Source organism: Camelus dromedarius, chromosome 16 (genome assembly GCF_036321535.1).
Source record: "Camelus dromedarius isolate mCamDro1 chromosome 16, mCamDro1.pat, whole genome shotgun sequence".
Taxonomy (NCBI): domain Eukaryota; kingdom Metazoa; phylum Chordata; class Mammalia; order Artiodactyla; family Camelidae; genus Camelus; species Camelus dromedarius.
The window spans coordinates 12,171,588-12,193,295 of NC_087451.1; the positions used below are offsets into that span (position 1 = coordinate 12,171,588).

General features: G+C 37.4%; 1 protein-coding gene across 7 annotated transcripts in view; it reads left to right on the top strand.

The window, feature by feature from the left end:
* RPS6KB1 (ribosomal protein S6 kinase B1) overlaps positions 1 to 21,193 on the top strand; it is a 35,773-nt gene extending 14,580 nt beyond the window's left edge. For 3 of the 7 annotated variants that reach the window (XM_010990445.3, XM_064494990.1, XM_031468024.2), the window contains 11 exons: positions 6,770 to 6,917; positions 9,027 to 9,084; positions 10,534 to 10,634; positions 12,413 to 12,503; positions 12,706 to 12,796; positions 13,325 to 13,432; positions 13,736 to 13,798; positions 13,986 to 14,063; positions 16,592 to 16,699; positions 19,183 to 19,295; positions 20,285 to 21,193. In XM_010990445.3, coding sequence (XP_010988747.1) covers positions 6,770 to 6,917; positions 9,027 to 9,084; positions 10,534 to 10,634; positions 12,413 to 12,503; positions 12,706 to 12,796; positions 13,325 to 13,432; positions 13,736 to 13,798; positions 13,986 to 14,063; positions 16,592 to 16,699; positions 19,183 to 19,295; positions 20,285 to 20,522 — 1,197 coding nt within the window. In that variant the 3' untranslated portion in view covers positions 20,523 to 21,193. Of the gene's footprint in view, positions 1 to 6,769; positions 6,918 to 9,026; positions 9,085 to 9,714; positions 10,481 to 10,533; positions 10,663 to 12,412; positions 12,504 to 12,705; positions 12,801 to 13,324; positions 13,433 to 13,735; positions 13,799 to 13,985; positions 14,064 to 15,968; positions 16,086 to 16,591; positions 16,700 to 19,182; positions 19,296 to 20,284 lie in introns of those variants that run through there. The other 4 variants (XR_004141820.2, XR_004141821.2, XR_010384435.1 and 1 more) reach the window with 4 other exon arrangements.
* The last annotated feature ends 515 nt before the right edge of the window (positions 21,194 to 21,708 follow it).

The following is a 21,708-nucleotide window of genomic DNA, read 5'->3' on the forward strand; positions in this document are numbered from 1 at the left end:
TTCCCACCCTGTATGTTGTTTGGCCTGAGGCTTCCCTACAGGCTGTTGGATGGGGCTAGGTCTTAGTGCTAATGATCCAATCAAGATGTCAGCCTCCAGGAAAGCTCATGTAGGCCATCAAAACCAGATGTCCTGGGGTCTCCTTCTCTTCCCAATGCCAGGACCTAAGCTGGGAAGCCTGACGTGCGCTTAGAGCTCTCAGTCCTGTGAGAGGGCCTTTGCCACTTCAGCTTGTGGGTCGCCCACCCAGGGAGTATGGGGCCCAATTATATCGCAGGTACGCCCCTCCTACCATCGTGCTGTGGTTCCCTCTTCATATTTCCAGTTGCAGAAGATCTTTCTGCTAGGTTCCAGTCTTTTTTTGATGGTTGTTCAGCATTCAGTTGTGGTTTCATTGTAGTCGCGAGGGAGAGGCAAGCTCGTGGTCCTACCGCTCCACCATCTTGACTGGAACTCCGTTTCTTTTGAGTTTTTCCTCTTTGCAGGCATTTAGTTTTGATCACACCCCGGTCTACTAAGTCATGCACCATGGCTTTATCTCCATTCTGTCTTCGCTTTTTGAGGTGTGGGTTACATATGTTTCCTAGTTTTATTGGAGATGGATTATGTGTGTTTGGCTTCTTGTTCTTTTTGTTTGGGGTTGATTTCTGAAAAGATCACACTGTCTTAAACAAATCTTAGTTGGAAACTTTACTAAAAGATAACCTAAGTGACATTTAAAAAAAATTATACGGATGGTAATATTTTGGTCCTTATCTCATTCCTTATTTTTGCTTAAGTGGTATAAATGACTTCTTAATTTAAAAGCCAAGGAACAGATACTATGACCACAATTTTATTGGTGTTTGTCTTAAAGAAGCAATTTAGATATTGTCAACTTCAATTTCTGCATCAGTAAGCCCGAATTAATCTGCTATGTGGCCTTCCCACTGGAATCATTTGAGATTAGTGGTTTTTTTAATCTGTAAAATATGTTAGGCCTAAAATTAGAGACAGTATAATAATGCTTGTTCTAGAAATGTTGAAAGAAGTACTGGTGAGGATGCTTAGAATAATCCATTCCTTTTGATACATTGCTTATACGTGCCTAATAATCAGGGCTGACCCAAATTAGTCATCATTAAGTCTTGAGTGAAGCATGTTTTCTGGCACAGGTATCTTTAATAGAAAGAATAGGGTGTTGGGTTTTTTTCCTACTTGCAGTGAGTGGGCGTGGTGTAGAGAAAGCCATAGCCTTAATTACTGCTAAATGTCAGGCCTCCTTTTTGGGCCCAAGCATCTAAGAGCTAATTTGCTTGCCCCTCCTTTTGCTTAGTTACCATTTCTTTCCACTGTCAGGGTTTTTCTTTCCTCGAGCCTGGCTAGAGAATCAGATACTGCCTTGTTCTTTCCTTGCTGTCCCTGAAAATGAGCTCACAGCAAAAATAATGAGAATGAAAAGGTTGCTAAGGTTGGGTCCAAGGTTTTAATTCCTACATTCCTAGGTAAGATGACTGAATACTCCCTGTGAGTTTCTTCCTTCTGATTTCGTTTTCCTGGAAGCACAGCGAGCGTACCAGCCCTCTTGATCTGAGTATGTGGTAAAAATATACCTCTTTACTGCCTTGAAGATAAAACCAGAGTAAAGCAGATGTCCCCTTATCATGCATGAGTTGGTTACATCTGGACGATCTGCCTGGATTTCTCAGTTCTCCTGGGATGTTTACTTATCATGAGAACGGTCCCATTTGGGTACTTGTTCATGATAGGATGTTGAGGAAAAGACTTTCCAGCAACTCTCTCTCTACCATACCAGTCACAGCAAAATATACTCTGGAAGCAAAATACTGTTGCCCATGGCTCTGCTTGAGCCCGCACTGTAAATTTTAGAACTTCTGGCTGAAGGCTTGCGGCTCACAGTTGGTCATACTTTCATTCTTCCTTTTATTGACCCAGCAGAGATCCTGCATTGTGCCAGGCGTTGTGCTAGGATTTATCATTTGAGTCAGATGTAGTCTCTGCCTCTCACTCTGCCTGCTGTGTGATTCAAGGGAAGAACTGATAAGCTTATCCTTACAATTTCCCTTTTCCTCTGTGGTCAAAACCCTTTCTACTTTGAATTTTAAGCCAATGCCACTTCCTCATCTTGGATCGGTCTTTACTTCTCCCACTGCCAAGTCTTATAGTCCTGGGTGTCTTCACAGTCCTTGTAGTAAATAGTAATCAGTGACCTAGCCTTGTAATTCCTTGTTGATCTCAACTCCGTCAGCTCTCGCCCCCATTCCACTTCACCAATGCCCATAGCTGTGTCCTCCACCTCTGAAACATTGGACTATAATAGAACAATAACTTTCTCAGCTTCTTTACTCCCTGGTCTTTGGCCCTAAGCCATTCAGTCCTTTGACTTCCGTGTTTTTTCTTCAAGTTCTTAGCCCCTTTCTTATTTTAGTTTATTCCTAATCTAGCCTAATCAACACAATCTGCCACTTCAGTCACCTGCTATCCCCATTGATCTTATGTTTAGGATAGTTGTACTCTTAATCATTTTGGTTGTTAATGCTCCTTTATTCCTGTATATCAGCTACTGAACATCACTAACAGAAATCACATAAACTTTTAGATTGCTGCTGGGACAAATTCATCGTTCTCAATTCATGTGGACCCTCGGTACTCACCAGCCATTTTTCTGCAAGTCCCTAGACAATTCCTTCTGTTCTTTAAAACTGTGAGAGCCTTTACTGTCAGTCCCTCTACTCTTTTTAGCAGACCACCTCTCTTCTTATTCAAGGCTGTCAGATATGATTCTCCTTGACTTCCTGTTCTAATCCCTACCCTCAATACCATACTGCTCTGCATTTTCACCTGTCTTTACTTCCTTCTCTTCAGTCTTAGTGGGAGATGTGTTCCTCCTTCTTTCCAAGGCTAAGCCCTCTCTTTATAATTTGAATCCCGTCCCTTTCTGCCTGTTCAGGGTCTTTTCTCTTTTGTCTCTTTTTCCATCCTCTATCCTGACTACTCTCTTTATTTAAATATATCCATATCTTTGCCATATTTAGAAAACAGATCCTTCCTTCACTGGAGGTCTATCGTAGCTTCCAGTCTCTGCCTTTCATAGCTGAATTTCTTGAGAAGTCATGTTTTATTATTTTTTCACTCACATTTTGAAATAATGACTCTATTTTAATGAAACTCTTGTCCCCTATGTCACCACTGATTTCCTAATTGCTGAATCCAGTGGTCTTTATTTACGTAATTCACCCTTAGTTTACCTCACTGTTGCATTGATGCTGTTGACCACAGCATTTTGAAACTTTGTACCCCTGACTTCTGTGACTCCCCTTTACTAATTTTTCATCTTATCTCTCAGTCCCTTTCTTCTCAGATTTTCTCAGAATTACTTATTTAAAAAATTCAAACCTGAGCAGTTAAAAAAATAACACATCTTTGACATTTTTCACTTTCCAAAGAGTTATAAGAATAGTACAGTGAATTGTTTGCTGTATTTTCTTTGTCTTCCCCTTCCTCCCTCTGTCTCTCCTCTCTCTCTATACGTGTGTATATTCAAAAATTTTAATTTTTTTTTGCTGTACAATTTGAAAGTTAGTTGTAGACATGGCACTTCACCCTTAAATTCTTTAGTATGTATCTCTTAAGTATAAGGGCATTTTCATATATAACCACAATGTGATAATCACATTTGGGAAATTTAACATTGATATACTATACTGTTTTCTAACACATCCATACTCAGACTTCCCCAGTTGTGTCAGTAATATCCTTTATAGGTATTTTGTTTTGTTTTTAATATCTAGGATTTAGTCACATTGCACTGAGTTGTCCTGTCTCTTTAGTTTCCTTTACTCTAGAGCTATTTCCTACTTTTTTTGTCTTTCATGACATTGACATTTTTTGAAGACTTCAGGCCAGTTGTTTTGCACAGTGTCCCTCATGTGGATATGTTTCATTGTTTCCTCATGGAAATGCTTAAATTTTTAATTTAGGTGAAATACTTTTTGCAGGAGTATTGTGTCCTCAATGCATGTGTTCAAGAGACACATAATGTTAGTCTCTCCCCATTTTTGGTGAGACTGAGTTTGATCACTGGTTTGAGGTGGTGTCCACCAGATTTCTTGTTGTACAGATTAATTCCCTGTGTAATGAATAAGTATCTATGGCATGATAGTTAGAGACTGTGAATATTCTGCCCTCATAATCTTGTACATCCACTGGTTTTATCATCCATTGTTTTTTATCAAAATAAAATAATACTCTGGTGATTATAAAGTGGAGACTTTTCTGTTTTTATCATTTTTTTCTGTTGTCATTCTTCTGTAAAGAAGAGCTTTTCATACTTCTTTTATAATGTAATTTTTAAAAAACAGTATGGACTTTTTTTCAATACATAATCCATTTCTTACATTATTCAAATTTTGTTCCTCAAATTGTCCCAAGTTTTGCTAGAGAGAGCTCTATTAAGATGGCTTCCATGTCCTTCTACCATGTCCCTGTTAGTTTCTGAGTTCTTCCTTACTTTCTGTACAATAGAGTACTCCAGGTTTACCTTGCACTTTCTCTGACTCTGACCTAGAACCATCTGTTTCTCTATGGAACCCTGGTTTCTTTGAGTAGAGAAAACAAGATTTGGGCCATGCTGTGCTCCTTGCTACTAAAGTATCATTGTTTCTGGCTCTTTCAGTGTTTTGTTTTGTTTTTAACCATGGCTTCATACTAATGTTCTTAATTTCAGTCCAATTCTGTAGGGTTCTTCTTTCCTTAGTCCATGTTTACGTATCTGTTTATCCACAGTGAGAAAAGCCTGGTAACAAAATCAGTACATTTACTCATTTGCTTACTTGTACAATGTATGCATAATAGTTTCAGAATTATAATACCAATACTGTTAATAGTTACAAACCTACTAAGTATGGTTTAAGATTTCTTTGCAATTCTTGTTACACCTATATAAATGTCACTAAAAGTATACAGTGTAAAGTTATTTAAATATCTTTTTTCTCGTTTGTGGTAAAATTATCAAAGTCATAGTCAGTTAAATTCATGTATTTCAGTTGTGTTCAATTTTATTTCTCTCCTCCATCCTTGTTGACTTAATTTTATTTTTGAACTGTATAAAACATCAATGTGGTTCAGAATTTAAGCTCTCCATTTTATAATCACAATACTAATACTTGATTTAGGTAAGAAAAAAAAAGGAATGATAAAACCATTGAGGTTTTACTCAGACATCCCATTCCCTTTCCTGCCTTTCCACTGTCATGAGCTTTTGACGTATCTTTGTTGTGTTCATTATTGCAGATATAAGCAGGTACATATTATATGTATTCTTACTTCCTCTTTCTTACACAAAAGGTAGCTGTGTATACTACTGTGCCAAATAATGTTCTTCTGTACCTTGCTTTCATAGAGATATTCCTCATTGTTTTTATACCCTTTTTTTTTTTTTTACAGCCAGTATCCTCTGCATGGGCATTTAGGTTGTTTCTTTTCTTTCTTTCTTTTTTTTTTTCTACATTTTTTTATTGAGTTATAGTCATTTTACAAAGTTCTGTCAAATTCCAGTGTCGAGCACAATTTTTCAGTGATACATGAACATACTTACATTCATTGTTACATTTTTTTTCTCTGTGAGCTACCACAAGATCTTGTGTATATTTCCCTGTGCTATACAGTATAATCTTGTTGATTCTACATTTTGAAATTAGGTTGTTTCTAATGTTTCAGTTTTACAAATATTGCAACTAATAACTTTGTGTGCTTTTTCATTTTACTGGAGATGTACAAGAACTTAGTCAGAGAACTGAGACACATGTCCAAAACAATGTACCATTTTCCCAAAACTTTTTTCTTTGCTTCCATTTCCTATTATTGAATGACACCATTATCTATCCTATTACTTACACAGAAGCCGTGATATCATCATTTCTTCTCGTATCAAGTTAGCAAGTGCTAATTATGCACCTTTATCCCTCCCCGCATCTTCATTTTCTTAGTTAAAGGTTTTACTTTTTGTTTCATTTATTGGCCTCCTAACTGGTTTCATTTCTTCCCTAAATTCTGTCCACACTGCTGCTAAAACTGTCTTACTTAAAGCCAAGGGTTATTCATTTTCCTTACGTTAATATTTCTCCTTGGCCTCTAAAATAAGATTCAGCTGCCTTTGCCTAGATGCCCAGGCCTTCCATTTCCTGGCCTCCACCTACATCTCCAGCCTAATTCATCGCCTAACCACTTCTAACCATACTGAGCAACTTACGGATTCTCTAGACACATCCTGTCCTGTCAAGCCTCTTTTGCACTGGGAATGCCTTTTTTTTAACCCTCCACATTTCATCTTAATAACTTTTTATGATACAGCTTAGGTATCACCACCTCTAAGAAGACTTTCTCAGGTCAGATGCTGTTACCCTGTTCACCCGTAGCGCCTTGTGCTTACCTCCAGTGACTTATCTCTCTTCCCTGGGACTTTGGGCTCCTGTGGGCTGGAGACTCCTTCTGCTAGTTCTGCTTTCTTGTTAAAAGCCTGGAACATAGTAGACATTCAACAGTTAGTGAATATATGAATAAACTTGATCTGTTTACATTAAAAAATTATTTAGGTTTTTATTTACATGTTCACTGCAAAAAAATCCAAACAGTGCAGATGTATATAAGAAGCAACTGTCTTCCATTACCCCATCTCAGTATCTAGTGGAAACTATGATAATAGATTTTCCCGTTACTAGAGTAAAAATGTCTACTATTTTGTTCTTATAGATCATCTCTTTTCCTTTAGGCAATGATAGTAAGAAATGCTAAAGATACAGCTCATACAAAAGCAGAACGGAATATTCTGGAGGAAGTAAAGCATCCCTTCATTGTGGATTTAATTTATGCCTTTCAGACCGGTGGAAAACTCTACCTCATCCTTGAGTATCTCAGCGGTCAGTACGCAGTTTGGTGTAATTTTTTGCATTAGCTCCAGAAACTGGGTCAAAACATTATTTTCCAATGGAAAAATGCTTTTTTCCCAAGGTGATCAAATAGTTCTTAAAACTGACAAATACATTGATACAAGGAATTCAGATGATTGACCACATGTTTCTTTTTGCAGACAAATGTGAAGGAAATTGTAAAGGTTAAGTCTTTTTCCCCCATCTGTAAAATTGTATCTTAATCCTTTTGTAATCACTTAACAAAATAACAAACACCTAATTAACAGCCATCAAATTGACTGCACTTGGGTAAGATAACATAATTTAAGTAAATTACTAAAGTATTCTTTTAAACTGAAATAGAAAACTTACTTAGAGTGTTCTTTAAGATATTGAGTATTTCTGGAATTATATCTTTAAACAGGAGAGTTGTTCTGTTCAATGTAGTCTTACTGATATATTTTGCAGTTTACATTGGAACTCATCCACATTTTCCAGGGCCTGCTCCCGCCTGGGAATTTGTGGCACCCCAGAACATTTCTCAGTCACAAGTATCTACTTCCAGCAAACACATTTCAGTTTCCTGAAAAGCAGATTTCTCAATAGCTTGTAACATGGAACAGAAAGCTGTAGAATTCAGTAACTTTTCTGTCTGTTGCCATTTTTCTCTTGTAACTTTATTTTAACGTAGTTTTAGATTTCCATAAAAAAGTTGCAAGAACAGGACAAAGAATTTCTGCTTAGTCTTCACCTAGATTACCCGAGTGTTATCATTTTACCCCAATTGTTTTGTTTCATCATTCTTTCTCTCCCTCTCTGTATATGTATATATGTGTGTATATACACACGTGTGTGTATATATATATATATATATATGTGTGTGTGTATATACATAATTTTTTTCGGAACTATTCAAGATAGTGTTGCAGACATGATTCCCCTTTACTCCTAAATACTTCAGTGTATATTTTCTAAAGTTAACAACAGTATCTTACATAACTGTATTAAAATTATCAAATAGGAAATTAACATTGATACTGTAATCTCTCTCCTTAGTTTCCTTTAGTCTGGGACAGTTCTTCAGTCTTTCTTTGTCTTTCATGACCTTGACATTTTGAAGAGTACAGTCCAGTTACTTTGTAGAATGCATCAGTTTGGGCTTATCTAATGTTTCCTCAGGATTAGATTCAGGTTATACATTTTTGGGAGGACCATCGAAGTGACATTGTGTCCTTCTCTGTCAGAGCAGGAGGTACATGATATTTATATCTTTGTTCCATTACTGTTGATGTTAACTTTGATCATATGTATGAGGTGGTGTGTGCCAGTTTTTTCCCTGGTGAAGATTTCCTTTTGTAGTTAGTAAGTATCTTGTGATGCTTTGAAATTATTTAAATATCTCATCTCTCATCAAACTTTCACATAGTTTTAGCATCCATTGATTCTTGCCTTAAACAGTTAACTGTGATGGTTGTCAAGTGATTTTTCTTATTCTTTCATGCCTCCTTCATTTATTATTTGATATCCTGTTATAACAAAGAGCTTTCCCTTCTCCCCCATTAAAAAAAGTAATTTATTTATCTGTTCATTGATTGACATCATTGTGGACTCATGGATTCTAAGATTATTCAGTGGAATATAATCCTTTATTATCATTGTCTATTTTGATACTCAAATTATGCCGTGCTATTTACATGGCCACTGGCAGGTTTATCCAGTTTACGAGTTCTGAAAATATGGAATATGGGCATTTACTAATTTGCAAGGATGGTTTAATTATATACTAGCAGTTTTCTACTTACAGGTGAAATGTTAGAGAAGCTTTAATCAAGGTTTTTTTTTTCAACCTCAGGTCTGGAATCTATCTGTAAATATTTTGAAGTTTACAGACATAAAACCTAGAAATCCAAAACTTATATATTTCACATAATAAAAACACTGCTAAAAATGGAATCCTGATGACTTAGATTTAAACCTATAATTTTTAGGATTATTTTTTTATTTTTAAAGGGCTGATGTCTTTTAAGTATGCTCAAAAGAAAAGCACAAACCCTCTCATTAGAAATGGGTTGGAAATAAAGATTGTTTTGTTTCTAATGTCTTTTATTTTCTTTACAGGAGGAGAATTATTTATGCAGTTAGAAAGAGAGGGAATATTTATGGAAGACACAGCCTGGTAAGTGAAATTTTTCTGGTTGCATGGATTCAGATAATAATTTATATAATTAAAAGCAAAGTCCAGTTCCTACTGTGGGCAGCCAGATGATTCAATAGATTGTTCTGGAGCCAGTCAGTCACTTAGGACTCTTAGGGGGAGAAGCACCTTTGGGACTTGGCTGTTATTAGAGGTCACATCATTCCTCTGCCCCCAGGCCTTGGGTGGAATGCCCTTCACACCAGTTCCTAACAGAACCGTTCTCACTGGGGCTTTCTTTCCTTGAATTGGTCAGCTGCCTGCCTTGGCTCTGGGTGAGTGTGGTTTTCCAGTGAAACTTTATGTGTGGAGCAATGGAAAGTGTCAGATATTATCTCTTTTTTTGTAGACTTTCCAGTTCCCAAGGTGCAGCCTTAGGGAGGTAATAAGCCTGCACACATCATCTGTGGATTGATTCACTGGCCAGGATGGGATCCACCCTCCTATTTCTTAAGATGGCATATGCTTCAGATTAAAGATATACACACCTTTTAGTGAGATGACAGTATGGGTAGCAATAAATCAGTTTATCCTACACATTAATTGAATAGAAAACACTAAAATGTTTTTTCTACCTTAATTACCAAACTGCATTCCATTGTTTAATTTCAGGCCTTTTCTAACACAGAAGCTGCATTTAAGAGCCTTAGGGATGAAGTGCCCTTTTTTGGAGGAGGCTCTCTGAGCCGTGTTTGTGGTCCTGCTGGCTGTGAAAGTGCCTCAGTCCTCTAGGACACACCCTCTCCATCCTGGAGTAATCTGCAGGATTGCAGCATTGTTATGCAGCCAGTATTGCAGTGCCTTGTGCTTTTCGAATCCAGACAGGGTTGACTCAGCCCTTTATTCTTTTGAGGTAGATAAATTTGAGTGTCACACAGTTTATAGTTGTGGGCTGGCTGGCGAGAGGGGGGGCAGTTACTGTGGGCCTGAGCTGTATATAAATATGCAGCTTTGTTAAGTAAGGGATGAATGGGCTTCTAAGGGTCAGGTTATAAGGTATCTTTTGAAACTAAGACTTGATCTCTGAGAATAACAAAGTTCCTATTTCCTGTGGGATTTTAAAATTGGGGGTGGGTGGGAGAAATGTGCTTTGATCTGAATGACTGTTGGCCCTATTCCTACACAGACAGAGTAAAACATAACCAGTGACAGTTTGGCATATTCTGGACTTTGGCATATTCTTTGAAATTTTAGCAGTATGCTCTAATGATGAAATAAAACATTTTATAGTTTCACTAAATGAGTGAAACATAGATGTCTTCATGCCTTTTGGCAGCATTCAGTGCTATTTCTTTCCCCCATACCCACCCCCACCCCCCACTAATTTGGTCTTTGGTGCATGTCTGTTTCTTTCAAGGAATTTTGTTCCCTACCTGAACTGCTTTGAGTAGATTACTCTTTTTAATTTTATTAAATCACTTTTGTTTGCAGCTTTTACTTGGCAGAAATCTCCATGGCTTTGGGGCATTTACATCAAAAGGGGATCATCTACAGAGACCTGAAGCCAGAGAATATCATGCTTAATCACCAAGGTGGAGATGTATCGTAAACAGTTCTATAGTAAATAATCATCTTAAAATCCTCCCACACAGGTCATGATCATTTTCAAAGCCCTCTAGTGATGTGTCTGTTGTTTTACATTCCTCCCTCCGAATTTATGGCATTGTGATACTTGCTGAGATTTAAATGTTTAAGTACTTAAAGTTGATGAGATTAAAGAGAATTGAGGATAACTGGCCACGCAACTACTGTTTCTAGTTTAACTCTTTCTCTTGATAGCTTTCATTCTTTTGAAATCCTTACATAAAGTGTGGTGAGCCAAAAGCCAGTGCAAACACTAATTTTGGTTGGTTCCTTAAACTGGAACATGAATCTTAACTCTAATAGAGTTTTCTTTAATGATGATAATATGTAAGTACTAGAAAGCAGTACTTTTAATGATAATTTTATTAAAACGATTTAAAAGGAAAAGACTAGAATTGAATCAAAATATCTGATGTAGCCTTGGAAATAAAATGTTTAGTAGGCATCAGTTTATTCTTGCTGTTTGTAACAACAAACATACAAATCACACCAACTAATATTCCATACAGCTATAGGTACAGCAAAGTGAGCTTTGATTACAACTACCCGCTGCTACAGACAGTTCAACTTATGTGAGAGTAATCTGGGGTGTTCACTTACATCCAAAAGGAGCAACCAGCCCACCAGGATATCTGGGGGCTGATGGCAACTGCTGGTTATTAGGTGTCTACCAAATGATGCATGAGGTAGTTAATGGTTTTAAATTCTTGAACAGAAAATGGTCTTTAGATAGCTGACACCAGAATAAATGTGTCAAATTATGGGGTTTCTTTTCTTTCCTTTTTTTTTTTTTAAAGGAGAAATGCTGTACTTAACCAAGTATATCATGGGTGTCTATGTATCTCCCTTCCTCCCAGTTCTGTCCACATGTCTCCCGTCCTCCCAGTTTGCCCCAAACCTAGATTCTGATTCTGAATTCTAAGGCAAGGGATAGAATAGAAAAGTGCCTAGCGAACTTCTTTGATCCATAAGCTTGGTTCTGTGAAAATAATGGTCGTATTTCTTTACACAGTTACATTTGAGTTAATAGTTCATGCCTTTTCTTTTCTTGGAATGTGGAATAGTAGGCCCCCAGGGTCGCTGAACCAGTGGTTAGCTCATCACAGTTCAGTGAAGCTAAACTTGAACTGAAATATTCTTTATATAAGGTGGTGAGGTGTTCACTGTCTGGATCAGAGATAACGGCTCCATGCCATGTAGCAGTTTCATTTCCTTTTCTGAACTGCATGGACAGAAGCAGCCAAGTTGTTGCAGTGACTGTCTGAGACTGTTCTAAGAATTGTCAAGTCACAGTTCATGGTGATAAAAGCTGTATGTTTGAAGTACAGTGTCACACCATTATTTAAAACATACAGACTATCTTTAGGGTCTGTGTACTTAATCCATACTTCAAGGTTTCGCAGGACTTACTTTCTCAGGATGATAAAGGATTCTTGGTATATAGGTCAAGCCAGCGCTTAGACAAGCTGTTTCACCTTTTTCTCATCTTTTTTTTCCCCTTGACTAGATAGATTATATCCTTGGCCAAAGTAATTATGTCCTGTCCTTAAAGATTTAGCATCCCGTTTATGGATGGAACCTTGCTAGTTCTTGATATCTCAAAAAAAAAAAAAAAAAAGGTGGAAAAAGTAAAGTGGAAGGCTAGATGATTGTCTTGTATGATATGTTCAAACATTTGTACATACTTAGAATTCTCAGAATAACCACCTGTAATCTCTCATTGTAGGTCATGTGAAACTAACAGATTTTGGACTATGCAAAGAATCTATTCATGATGGAACAGTCACACACACATTTTGTGGAACAATAGAATACATGTGAGCTGCATGTTGAAAGAAATGTTACTGGTGTGGGGGTAATAGCTAACTGTTGCCTGTAATAATAGTGTGCTAAACAGGTTCAGTAATAGTGTGCCACATTTTCTGTAGCAACGTTTGGTTCTGTGTATTGTGTTTAAATTTTTACTTCAGATGCTTTGCAGATAGTGGATTTTTAGGCATATTATTTTTCTCATTGTAGGGCCCCTGAAATCTTGATGAGAAGTGGCCACAACCGTGCTGTGGATTGGTGGAGTTTGGGAGCATTAATGTATGACATGCTGACTGGAGCAGTAGGTGCACAGTTAAAAGCTGCATGTATTATGGTCTGTGCTGAGCAGTTATTAAGTCACTAAAGCAAGAAACCTTTCCTATTTTGAAATGCTTTCAAAATGCTTTTTGAAAACGTTACCAATGAAGTTATTTTTTAAAAATTTAACACTCCCAGTGCTTTACTAGTAGTATTATGGCCTCTGTACTTTTATAAATATTTTCACTTAAACAATCTATGTCATGGCAGTCCTGTGACATAGAGGTAAAACAGATACTGCTCTTATTTATAGATGGAGAACATAAAGCATAAAATCGCACGGCTCACCCATTATCATACCAGTTAATGGAGGAAACCCTGTTCCTTCAAGACATTGCTGCTTCCTCTGTGCCACTGTTTAAAAACTACAGGTCTTTAGCAGTCATCCCGTATCACAGCATACATTTCTGATCTCTATGCATAACTGACTAGTTCAGCAAGTGGATAATTCTGTTTATTTAAAATTTGATTGTTTTATATGCTAACTTTTCTCACTCTCTTTTACCCTTAGCCCCCGTTCACTGGGGAGAATAGAAAGAAAACAATTGACAAAATCCTCAAATGTAAACTCAATTTGCCTCCCTACCTCACACAAGAAGCCAGAGATCTGCTTAAAAAGGTAGGGTTTTAAAATAAGCACTCAAACCATAAGCCTCAACTATTAGGATTTAAATAGATAGAACTGAATGTCCATTTTTGAATATAGACTCATATACAGATGTTGAACAAAAAAAGCTTACAGAAATTTTTTTGCAGGCAGAGTACAAATTTATTTCCTTTTTTTAAATTCCCAAACAATATTTAGTTGTAATTAATAAATCATATGTTCTCAAGGAAAAATAGATAAGCAAATTCTCTAAAAACAATAAATAATCAACCTGACTAAGTCAGGTTCATCGGTGATTTTTTTTCCTCCCTAAAGCTGCTGAAAAGAAATGCTGCTTCTCGTCTTGGAGCTGGTCCTGGGGACGCTGGCGAAGTTCAAGTAGGGATTGGCACGTCTGGTGGTCTTAGGGGGAGAGAATGCTAATTTTATGTACTTGTGAAAGTTTTATGTAGTTGCTTATAAGTGTAGCTTATTTTTGACTGGTAACTTTAACCAGACAGTTAATCTGTCAATCCGGTGAAGTCTGTTCCCCTTGACTTTTCTTCCTGTTTCTTTTTCCCCTCAGGCTCATCCATTCTTCAGACACATTAACTGGGAAGAACTGCTGGCTCGGAAGGTGGAGCCCCCCTTTAAACCTCTGTTGGTATGTGTATATGAAAGCATATAACTTGGGGGGCCTGGTACTTTTTTAGAATAAAAATCTCTGAGCAGCCAGAAACATTATATTAACAGTTAAAAAAACTTTGGTCTATCCTTCTTTTCTTCAGAATCTTTATTCTGTGCAGTGTTTTCAAGAACTACTGCCTGCAGCAATTGATGGCTGGCTATATAAACTGTTTTTAGGTTGGTTGCCTAGGATATTGAAATACTCCAAGTCGTTGGGATTTTGGTGTTTTTTTTTGTTGGGTTTTTTTTTTTTGCTTAACTGACCCTATTTTAAATTCACTTTCCTATAACAAGTTGTCAAACTAGGTGGCTTGAACAACAGAAATTCATTATGTCACAGTTTTGGAGGCTAGAAGTCTGGGATCAAGGTGTTGGCAAGCTTGGTTCCCCCTGAGGGCTGTGAGAGAGAAGACTGATGCCTCTCCCCCTGCCTTTGCTGGCAGTCTTCGGCATTCCTTGGCTTATAGGCACATCGCCCTGTCTCTGCCTTCATGTTCACGTGGCATTCTCCTTGTGTGTGGATCTGTGTCCAGATTTCCCTTTTTTTATTAGGACACTAGTCACATTGGATTAGGCTCCGTCTCTATTCTGGGGTGACCTCACCTTAACTAATTAAATCTGTAATGACCCTCATTCCAAATAAGGTCACATTCTGAGGTACTGGGGGTTAGAACGTCGTCATATATATGTTGGGGGGACACGATTCAAACCACAGCAATATGTTTATGCGTAAGTGAGTTAGTGTATTAGTTCCTGTCTTTCTCCCATCTCAGAATTTGAGAAAATACTGTTTCTTTTTCTATTTCTTGGGATGACAGTAGAGGAGAAGGAATATGGATAATGATGGTGATGATGATTTGGTCCTGGAGCACAAGATGACTTGCTTTAAAATTTCAACATACATACCTGTAAGGATAATTAACCCTCATGTACCAGGTGCCCAGCTTCAAAAAATAATAATAAGTCATCTTGTTTAAACATAAACGTAACCATCATGCTGTCAACACAACTAAAAAGCTGACCATTTCCCCGTTGTTTCCTTTTTCTTTGCTTTTGTTTTGTTTCAGTAAAGATTCAGTCAAATCTATACAGATTGATTATTACGTCTCTTAGATCGCTCCATCTGCAGATATCCCCTCTCAGTTCTTCCTTTGAGGACTTACTGAAGAAACTGGACCACTTGTCCCATAGTGTTCCTCACATTTTTATTTTGCAGATTTTAACCCCATGATGTCCTTATCCGTGTTCATCTGTTCCTCATATTTCTGAACACTGATAGTTTAGATTTAGATGCTTGTTCTGATTCAGATTAAACTTTTGATGCTATACGTGTACTTGTATTTCTTTTCATGATGTTAGCGGTCATTGATCATTGCCTGTATCAGTGGTTCTCAGCCAGGGTTGACTTGGCAATGTCAGAGTCAAGCGTCAGAACTTAGAGAGGGGGCGCTACTGGTACTTAGGGGTAGAGGCCTGAGATGCTGCAAACATCCTGTAATGTACAGAACAGCCCCTTACAGGAATCATCAGACCCAAAATGTCAGTAGTGCTTAGGTTGAGAATCTGTAGCCTAGTTCCAAGATTTCATCAAGGGTTTGCAAAATTGTCTTATTCTAATACAAATATTCATTTATTAGGTAGAATTCCTCTATAAAAAGATACTTTTACATCAGTCGTTTGGTTACCTGAGGTGCAGTTCACACAGGCAATGCAGGATAAATGTTTCCTTCCCAGTTTTCAAAGTAATGAATTAGTTCCCAACCATCCTCCAAAATTGATTTTTTAAAATAAAAGTGTAATTATGAATTCATGCCTTTTAACATATTTGTGTTTCAATCCATTGCAATTATTTTTATTGACGTTCAGTTTTTCTCATCTTTAGACACTGGGTGCTTCTTCATGTTGGTTCCTGAGTTCTTTTGACACAACCACATAGTCTGTACCAGATGATGTACCAGAGAGAAGAAATTAAAGAAAAAGATCTGGTGGTTAGATTTAGGTGATAATATTCCTTCACAAGAAAGTATACTCATACAGAGTAGAGTATTATTTTTGTTCCTTGAAAAATTTAAAGAAATGAAATAAGCTATAGGAAGCAGCTTTAACTAGACCGTCTTACAAATGTGCTTTGTGTTTAAACTCTGCTTCAGTAGTTTTTCAGGTTTAATACGAATTTGCCAACTGAGCAAATTATCTCTAAAAGGGAATTTAGACAGTGGGCTAGGCATACTGAGGGAAAGATTGATAGACTTTTAGTAGAAATAATAACTGTGTACTAAAATCTATTTTAACATATGTTTAAAATTTGATGATGTAATTTGACATTTGATACTTCCCACCTGTATTTTTTCTTCGGTGTGTGTCTAAGGCTATTCTGATATTTTATTGCAGTCAAACCCTGAGAAAAGAGCTTTATCTAGAGCTTTCTTTGATGCACATAATGCATTTAATTGATATGTGTAATATAGTCTATTCATCATTTTCTAATCATTGTTTCTTATAAAGCAATCTGAAGAGGATGTGAGTCAGTTTGATTCAAAGTTTACACGTCAGACACCTGTTGACAGCCCAGATGACTCAACTCTCAGTGAAAGTGCCAACCAGGTCTTTCTGGTAAGTGAAAGAATTTCCATGTAGCCGTGGCAAATTTAAGTATGAGGACAGGCCCTAGAAAGAAACACCATTTTCAGTGAGAAGATTACAATTTGCTTGCTTTGCAATTCATGTAGATAACCTGAGGTGCTATTTTTTCAAGTTACCTCCTTTTAACTTATAGATGAGTTAGAAAATTGATTCTTAAAATTCAACATTCCATTTTAGCAATTAGTCAAGAGTATGTGATTCCATTTTTGAATGGGCCACTGACTTAAAATATTTGGCTCAGCACCTTAACTGAAAGCCACACAGCCGTGGCAATAGAAGAGCTCACAGTAACTATTTTATTCCTGAAACAGCTACAGATACTTGCTTCTTTTAACGTAAGTCTCTAGGGGAGTTTTACCATGTTGACTGAATATTTGACATCAAAATATATTGGTTTATGTGAGATACTAAGTAAATTAATCCCAATGAGGACGTATCTTATTTCCTCAGATAGAAAAACAAAGCTTTTAAATTTTGATCCGCAGAAATGATAGATTTATATTTTGCCTAATGCTTATTTTATTACTGTATTTACATGTTACATGAATACCTACCTTATTTTACATCATTTGTTTCCTTTGTCATTTCTTTTTGGACTACCTCTAGGGAGAACAGAATATGGAGAAAGTAATCATTTTGAAGTTGGTTTTTCCCCCCATTTGTTTCTGAGTTCACTGGATTTGTCACTAACTTAATTCTCAAACTTTTTTTAATACTGCTCATAGTATAACACACAGTAGTGTTGTATCTTTTGGGGCGGAGGGTAAGTTCTAAAGTTAGCATGGAATGCAAAAATTGTGTATGGTCAAAATTACTTTTAAATCACCATAGTACAGTATGTTTTCTGAGTAAACAATGTTGAATAGTAATAATTCTTTAAATGTATGATCATTTAGTGATAAAAGAACATACATGTAAAATACAGTTTTATAGTATTTTTAATTACATAAGTGAAAGACTGCACGTTAACTTTATGTCTACATGATGCAAAGTCACTGTGTCCTGCTTAGTAAAATCCCTCATCAGTGAGGGAAGTAGGCATGATTCATTTTAATTCTAGCATTGCTTTCTTTTTTTCCCTCATGATGTGGAATTTTGTTTTCTACTAATGTGGGATTTATACCTTTGATTTAACATACAGACCTTTTCCTTAGTTGAGCATCACAGAGTTTTAACTAACTGACAGTTTTTCCCCCATAAAAAAAGTCTAGAAACATCTTACCTTGCTTCAAAGAAATCCAAAGTTGTGATGGCAAAAGTTATTTTCATTCCAGTTCAAGTACTATTGAGCTTTCCTTAATTACTTATATTGGCCAACTAATGAACGTAAGAACAATTTTTTAGGTTGTAGCCAGAATTCTGTATATAAAGTGGATCTCTTTTAAAATTTAAAACAGTAACATCTCACTTATCTGGAGACTGTGGCTGTAGCAACTTCAGTTCAACTAATATTTTAATTCCTATCACAGAATTAAAGGAAATTCAATGGTCATTAAGGCACAGTCTGGTCATCTTGGTAGTTACAGCTTTGGCCCACTAGAGTGTGTGGGGAAATGGCCTCGGAAGTCCACGTGTAGCTGTAGCTGTCACAAAACGTATGCCGTACCGAATTGCACCTCACTCTTTAGGACTTCACCCAGAGCCTTATTGAGTCTTTTTACTGTAACTCAAATGCCTACTCATAGGTGACTAGAATAATAAACAGAAGGGAAGACAGGTGGAGGGCTGATTGTTAAAGGGATGAACACTAACAGCAAGATAAATGATAGCTGGTAGGCTAACAGCAAGGTCCAAGAAAGAACTAAAGCTAACAAAGCTGCGTTTTGCCTCTTACAATCAAGGGTTTTCACAATGCTGACGCTTATTCATCAGGAAATTACCAAATCTATCCAGTCCTTGGCCAGAAAGATCACGTGTCAAGTTAGAGGATTGTTGGTTTTTGTTTTTGCTTTTTTTTTTAATGGAGGTACTGGGTTGAACCTAGGACCTTGTCCATGCTAAGCATGTGCTCTACCACTGAGCTACTTCCCTCTGCCCAAGAATTGTATTTTTACTTTGGCCTAATATTGAGAAACTGTTTTGGGTGTGATAATCTTAGTTGCTTATATACACATCGCTAGAAACGCTAGAATTTTCTTTGCATTTATCTTTGTATTTAAGATCTTAATGTAGAGCCTGCATTTTCCTGTTTTGTTCTACTCCTTTCAGTGGAGTGAAATTTTGTTCATTGGTATGTGGGGCTCAATAGTATTCTGCTTTCTTGAGGTATATGCTCAAGAAATGGCTGGGAGGAAGTTAAGAGCTGTGAAATGAGCTCGAGGAGATGGGAGAGTATCCGGCTCGGTGATTGTAGGTGTGCATCACTGTGTTGGTGTGTCAGAGACTGAACAACCACATTTTCTTGATATATGTAACAAAATACCATTCTGTAGCCCACTGTTACTGTCTTTTAGGGTTTTACATATGTGGCTCCGTCTGTACTTGAAAGTGTGAAAGAAAAGTTTTCCTTTGAACCAAAAATCCGGTCACCTCGAAGATTTATTGGCAGCCCACGAACACCTGTCAGGTATTCAAAATTTGTTATTCTCACTTTTTTTTTTTTTAACCTAGAAGTGCATTGCTTAAGAAACGTATGCCAGCTGACAGAGATGAAAGATCTTTCATTCTCTTCGGCTGACATACACACAGCATCAGTACCACGTTAGACTGCAAGTGCCTAGTCTGCGCCTAAGCAGTGATGACACGCTAAATCATTTACCTTCCCTCCTGGAAGTGAGCTCCTGGCCTTGCAAGTGTCCCCTTTAACCTCTCATTCAACATTTACTGTGTACCAGGGGTTGTCCTGCATGCTGGGGACACATGATTAAGACAGGAACTGTCCTTGTCCTGATGAAGCTTACAATTTAGTGAGATTCAAAATAAACAAAGGAGGAAATACAAAAAATCTGTAATTATAAGTAGGGCCAAATGCTTTATATATTAAAAAAAAAAGTGTGGTGGTAGAGAGGGAAAAAAAACCAAGGGGACTCCTCTTCATGATGGTCAGAGAAAGGCCACCCTGATGAAGCAGCATCTAAGAATGAAGAGAAGGAGCTAGCCATACAAAAGACAGACGTACAGGGGTGTCACAGGGAAGAGAACAGCTCATGCAGAAGCCCTGAGGGAGGAAAAAACTGGGCCTTTTCTTGGAAATGAAAGGGAGCTCTGCATTCCTGAAGTGTGGTGGGTGAGGGGAAGAATGGCACAAGTTTGGAGAAATGTCTTATTTTAAATGCAGTAAGAAGCTGTTCTAAGTGTGGAATAAAATCATTTTTTTCCAAAATAAGTATCATTGAAGGTTTATGGGGGCAAGTATAGAGGGAAAGAGACCACTTAGGACACTAGCAGTCTAAGGGAGAGATGGCTCAACTATTCCCTTTGTGCCAGTCCACGTAAAAATAAAATTAAATGGAAAAAAAAAAAGTTATTACCCTATGCCCTTTAAATGTAAGGGAAATGTTTCTTATTGAGATACTACTTGAGACAAATGAATGATAGCTCTTCCTTGTCTTAAAGCCCAGTCAAATTTTCTCCTGGGGATTTCTGGGGAAGAGGTGCTTCGGCCAGCACGGCAAACCCTCAGACACCTGTGGAATACCCAATGGAAACAAGTGGAATAGAGCAGATGGATGTGACGATGAGTGGCGAAGCTTCAGCACCACTTCCAATACGACAGCCGAACTCTGGGCCATACAAAAAACAAGCTTTTCCTATGATCTCCAAACGACCAGAGCACCTGCGTATGAATCTATGACAGAGCAATGCTTTTAATGAATTTAAGGGAAAAACGGTGAGGAGGGGATGTGTGAACATCCTGCAAGGTGAAACAAGAAGACGCAAAGGGATGGTCTCGAAGAGTCAGTGTCATTACATAGAACACTGTGGACAGAGGAAAAAACATGGATTAAAAAAAATCAATCAATGGTGCAAAAAACTTAAGTGAAAATAGTATTGTGGAACTCTTTAGGCACATCAATTAATTGATTCCTAGCGACATCTTCTCAACCTTATCAAGGATTTTCAAATTGATGGCTCAAAACTGACAGTATTAAGGGTAGGATGTTGCTTCTGAATCACTGTTGAGTACTGATTGTGTCGAAGAAGGGTTATCCTTTCATTAGGCAAAGTATGAAACTGCCTGTTATACTTGCAACTAAGGACAAATTAGCATGCAAGCTTGGTCAAACTTTTTCCAGCAACATGGAATCAAAGACGAAAGAAACTTATCGATTGATGTTTTACGTGCAAACAACCTGAATCTTTTTTTTATATAAATATATATTTTTCAAATAGATTTTTGATTCAGCTCATCATGGAAAACATCCCAAACTTTAAAATGCGAAATTATTGGTTGGTGTGAAGAAAGCCAGACAACTTGTTTCTTCTCTTGGTGAAATAATAAAAATGCAAATGAATCATTGTTAACCACAGCTGTGGCTCGTTTGAGGGATTGGGGGTAGACTTGGGGTTTATTTTCAGTAACCCAGCTGCAATACCTGTCTGTGATACTAGAGAAAAAAAATTCTATTTAATCATTTCTACTTGCAGTACTGCTATGTGCTAAGCTTAACTGGAAGCCTTGGAATGGGCATAAGTTGTGTGTCCTACATTTCATCCTTGTCCTGGGCCTGCATTGCACTGGAAAAATACCACCGCCTGTTCTTATACCAGTATTTGGTTCAAGACGTCAAATGTGTTTAGCCTATGGCTGAAGAAGGACGGAAAAGAGTCAGGATAAAATGCATATTGATGGCGGCAAAGTGAGGGAAATAGGAGGGAGATCCAGGGGAAGAGGGTGTTGCCTTGGTCCACTCTCTGTGTCTGATCTCTTTACAGCAAATGTTGAGGTTTTACGTTTTACTTCTTTGTACTGTTTTTTGCTGTCTGCCTTCCTTATGTTTTTTTTTTCCTTAACAGTTTAAAAAGGAAAAAGGGTATTT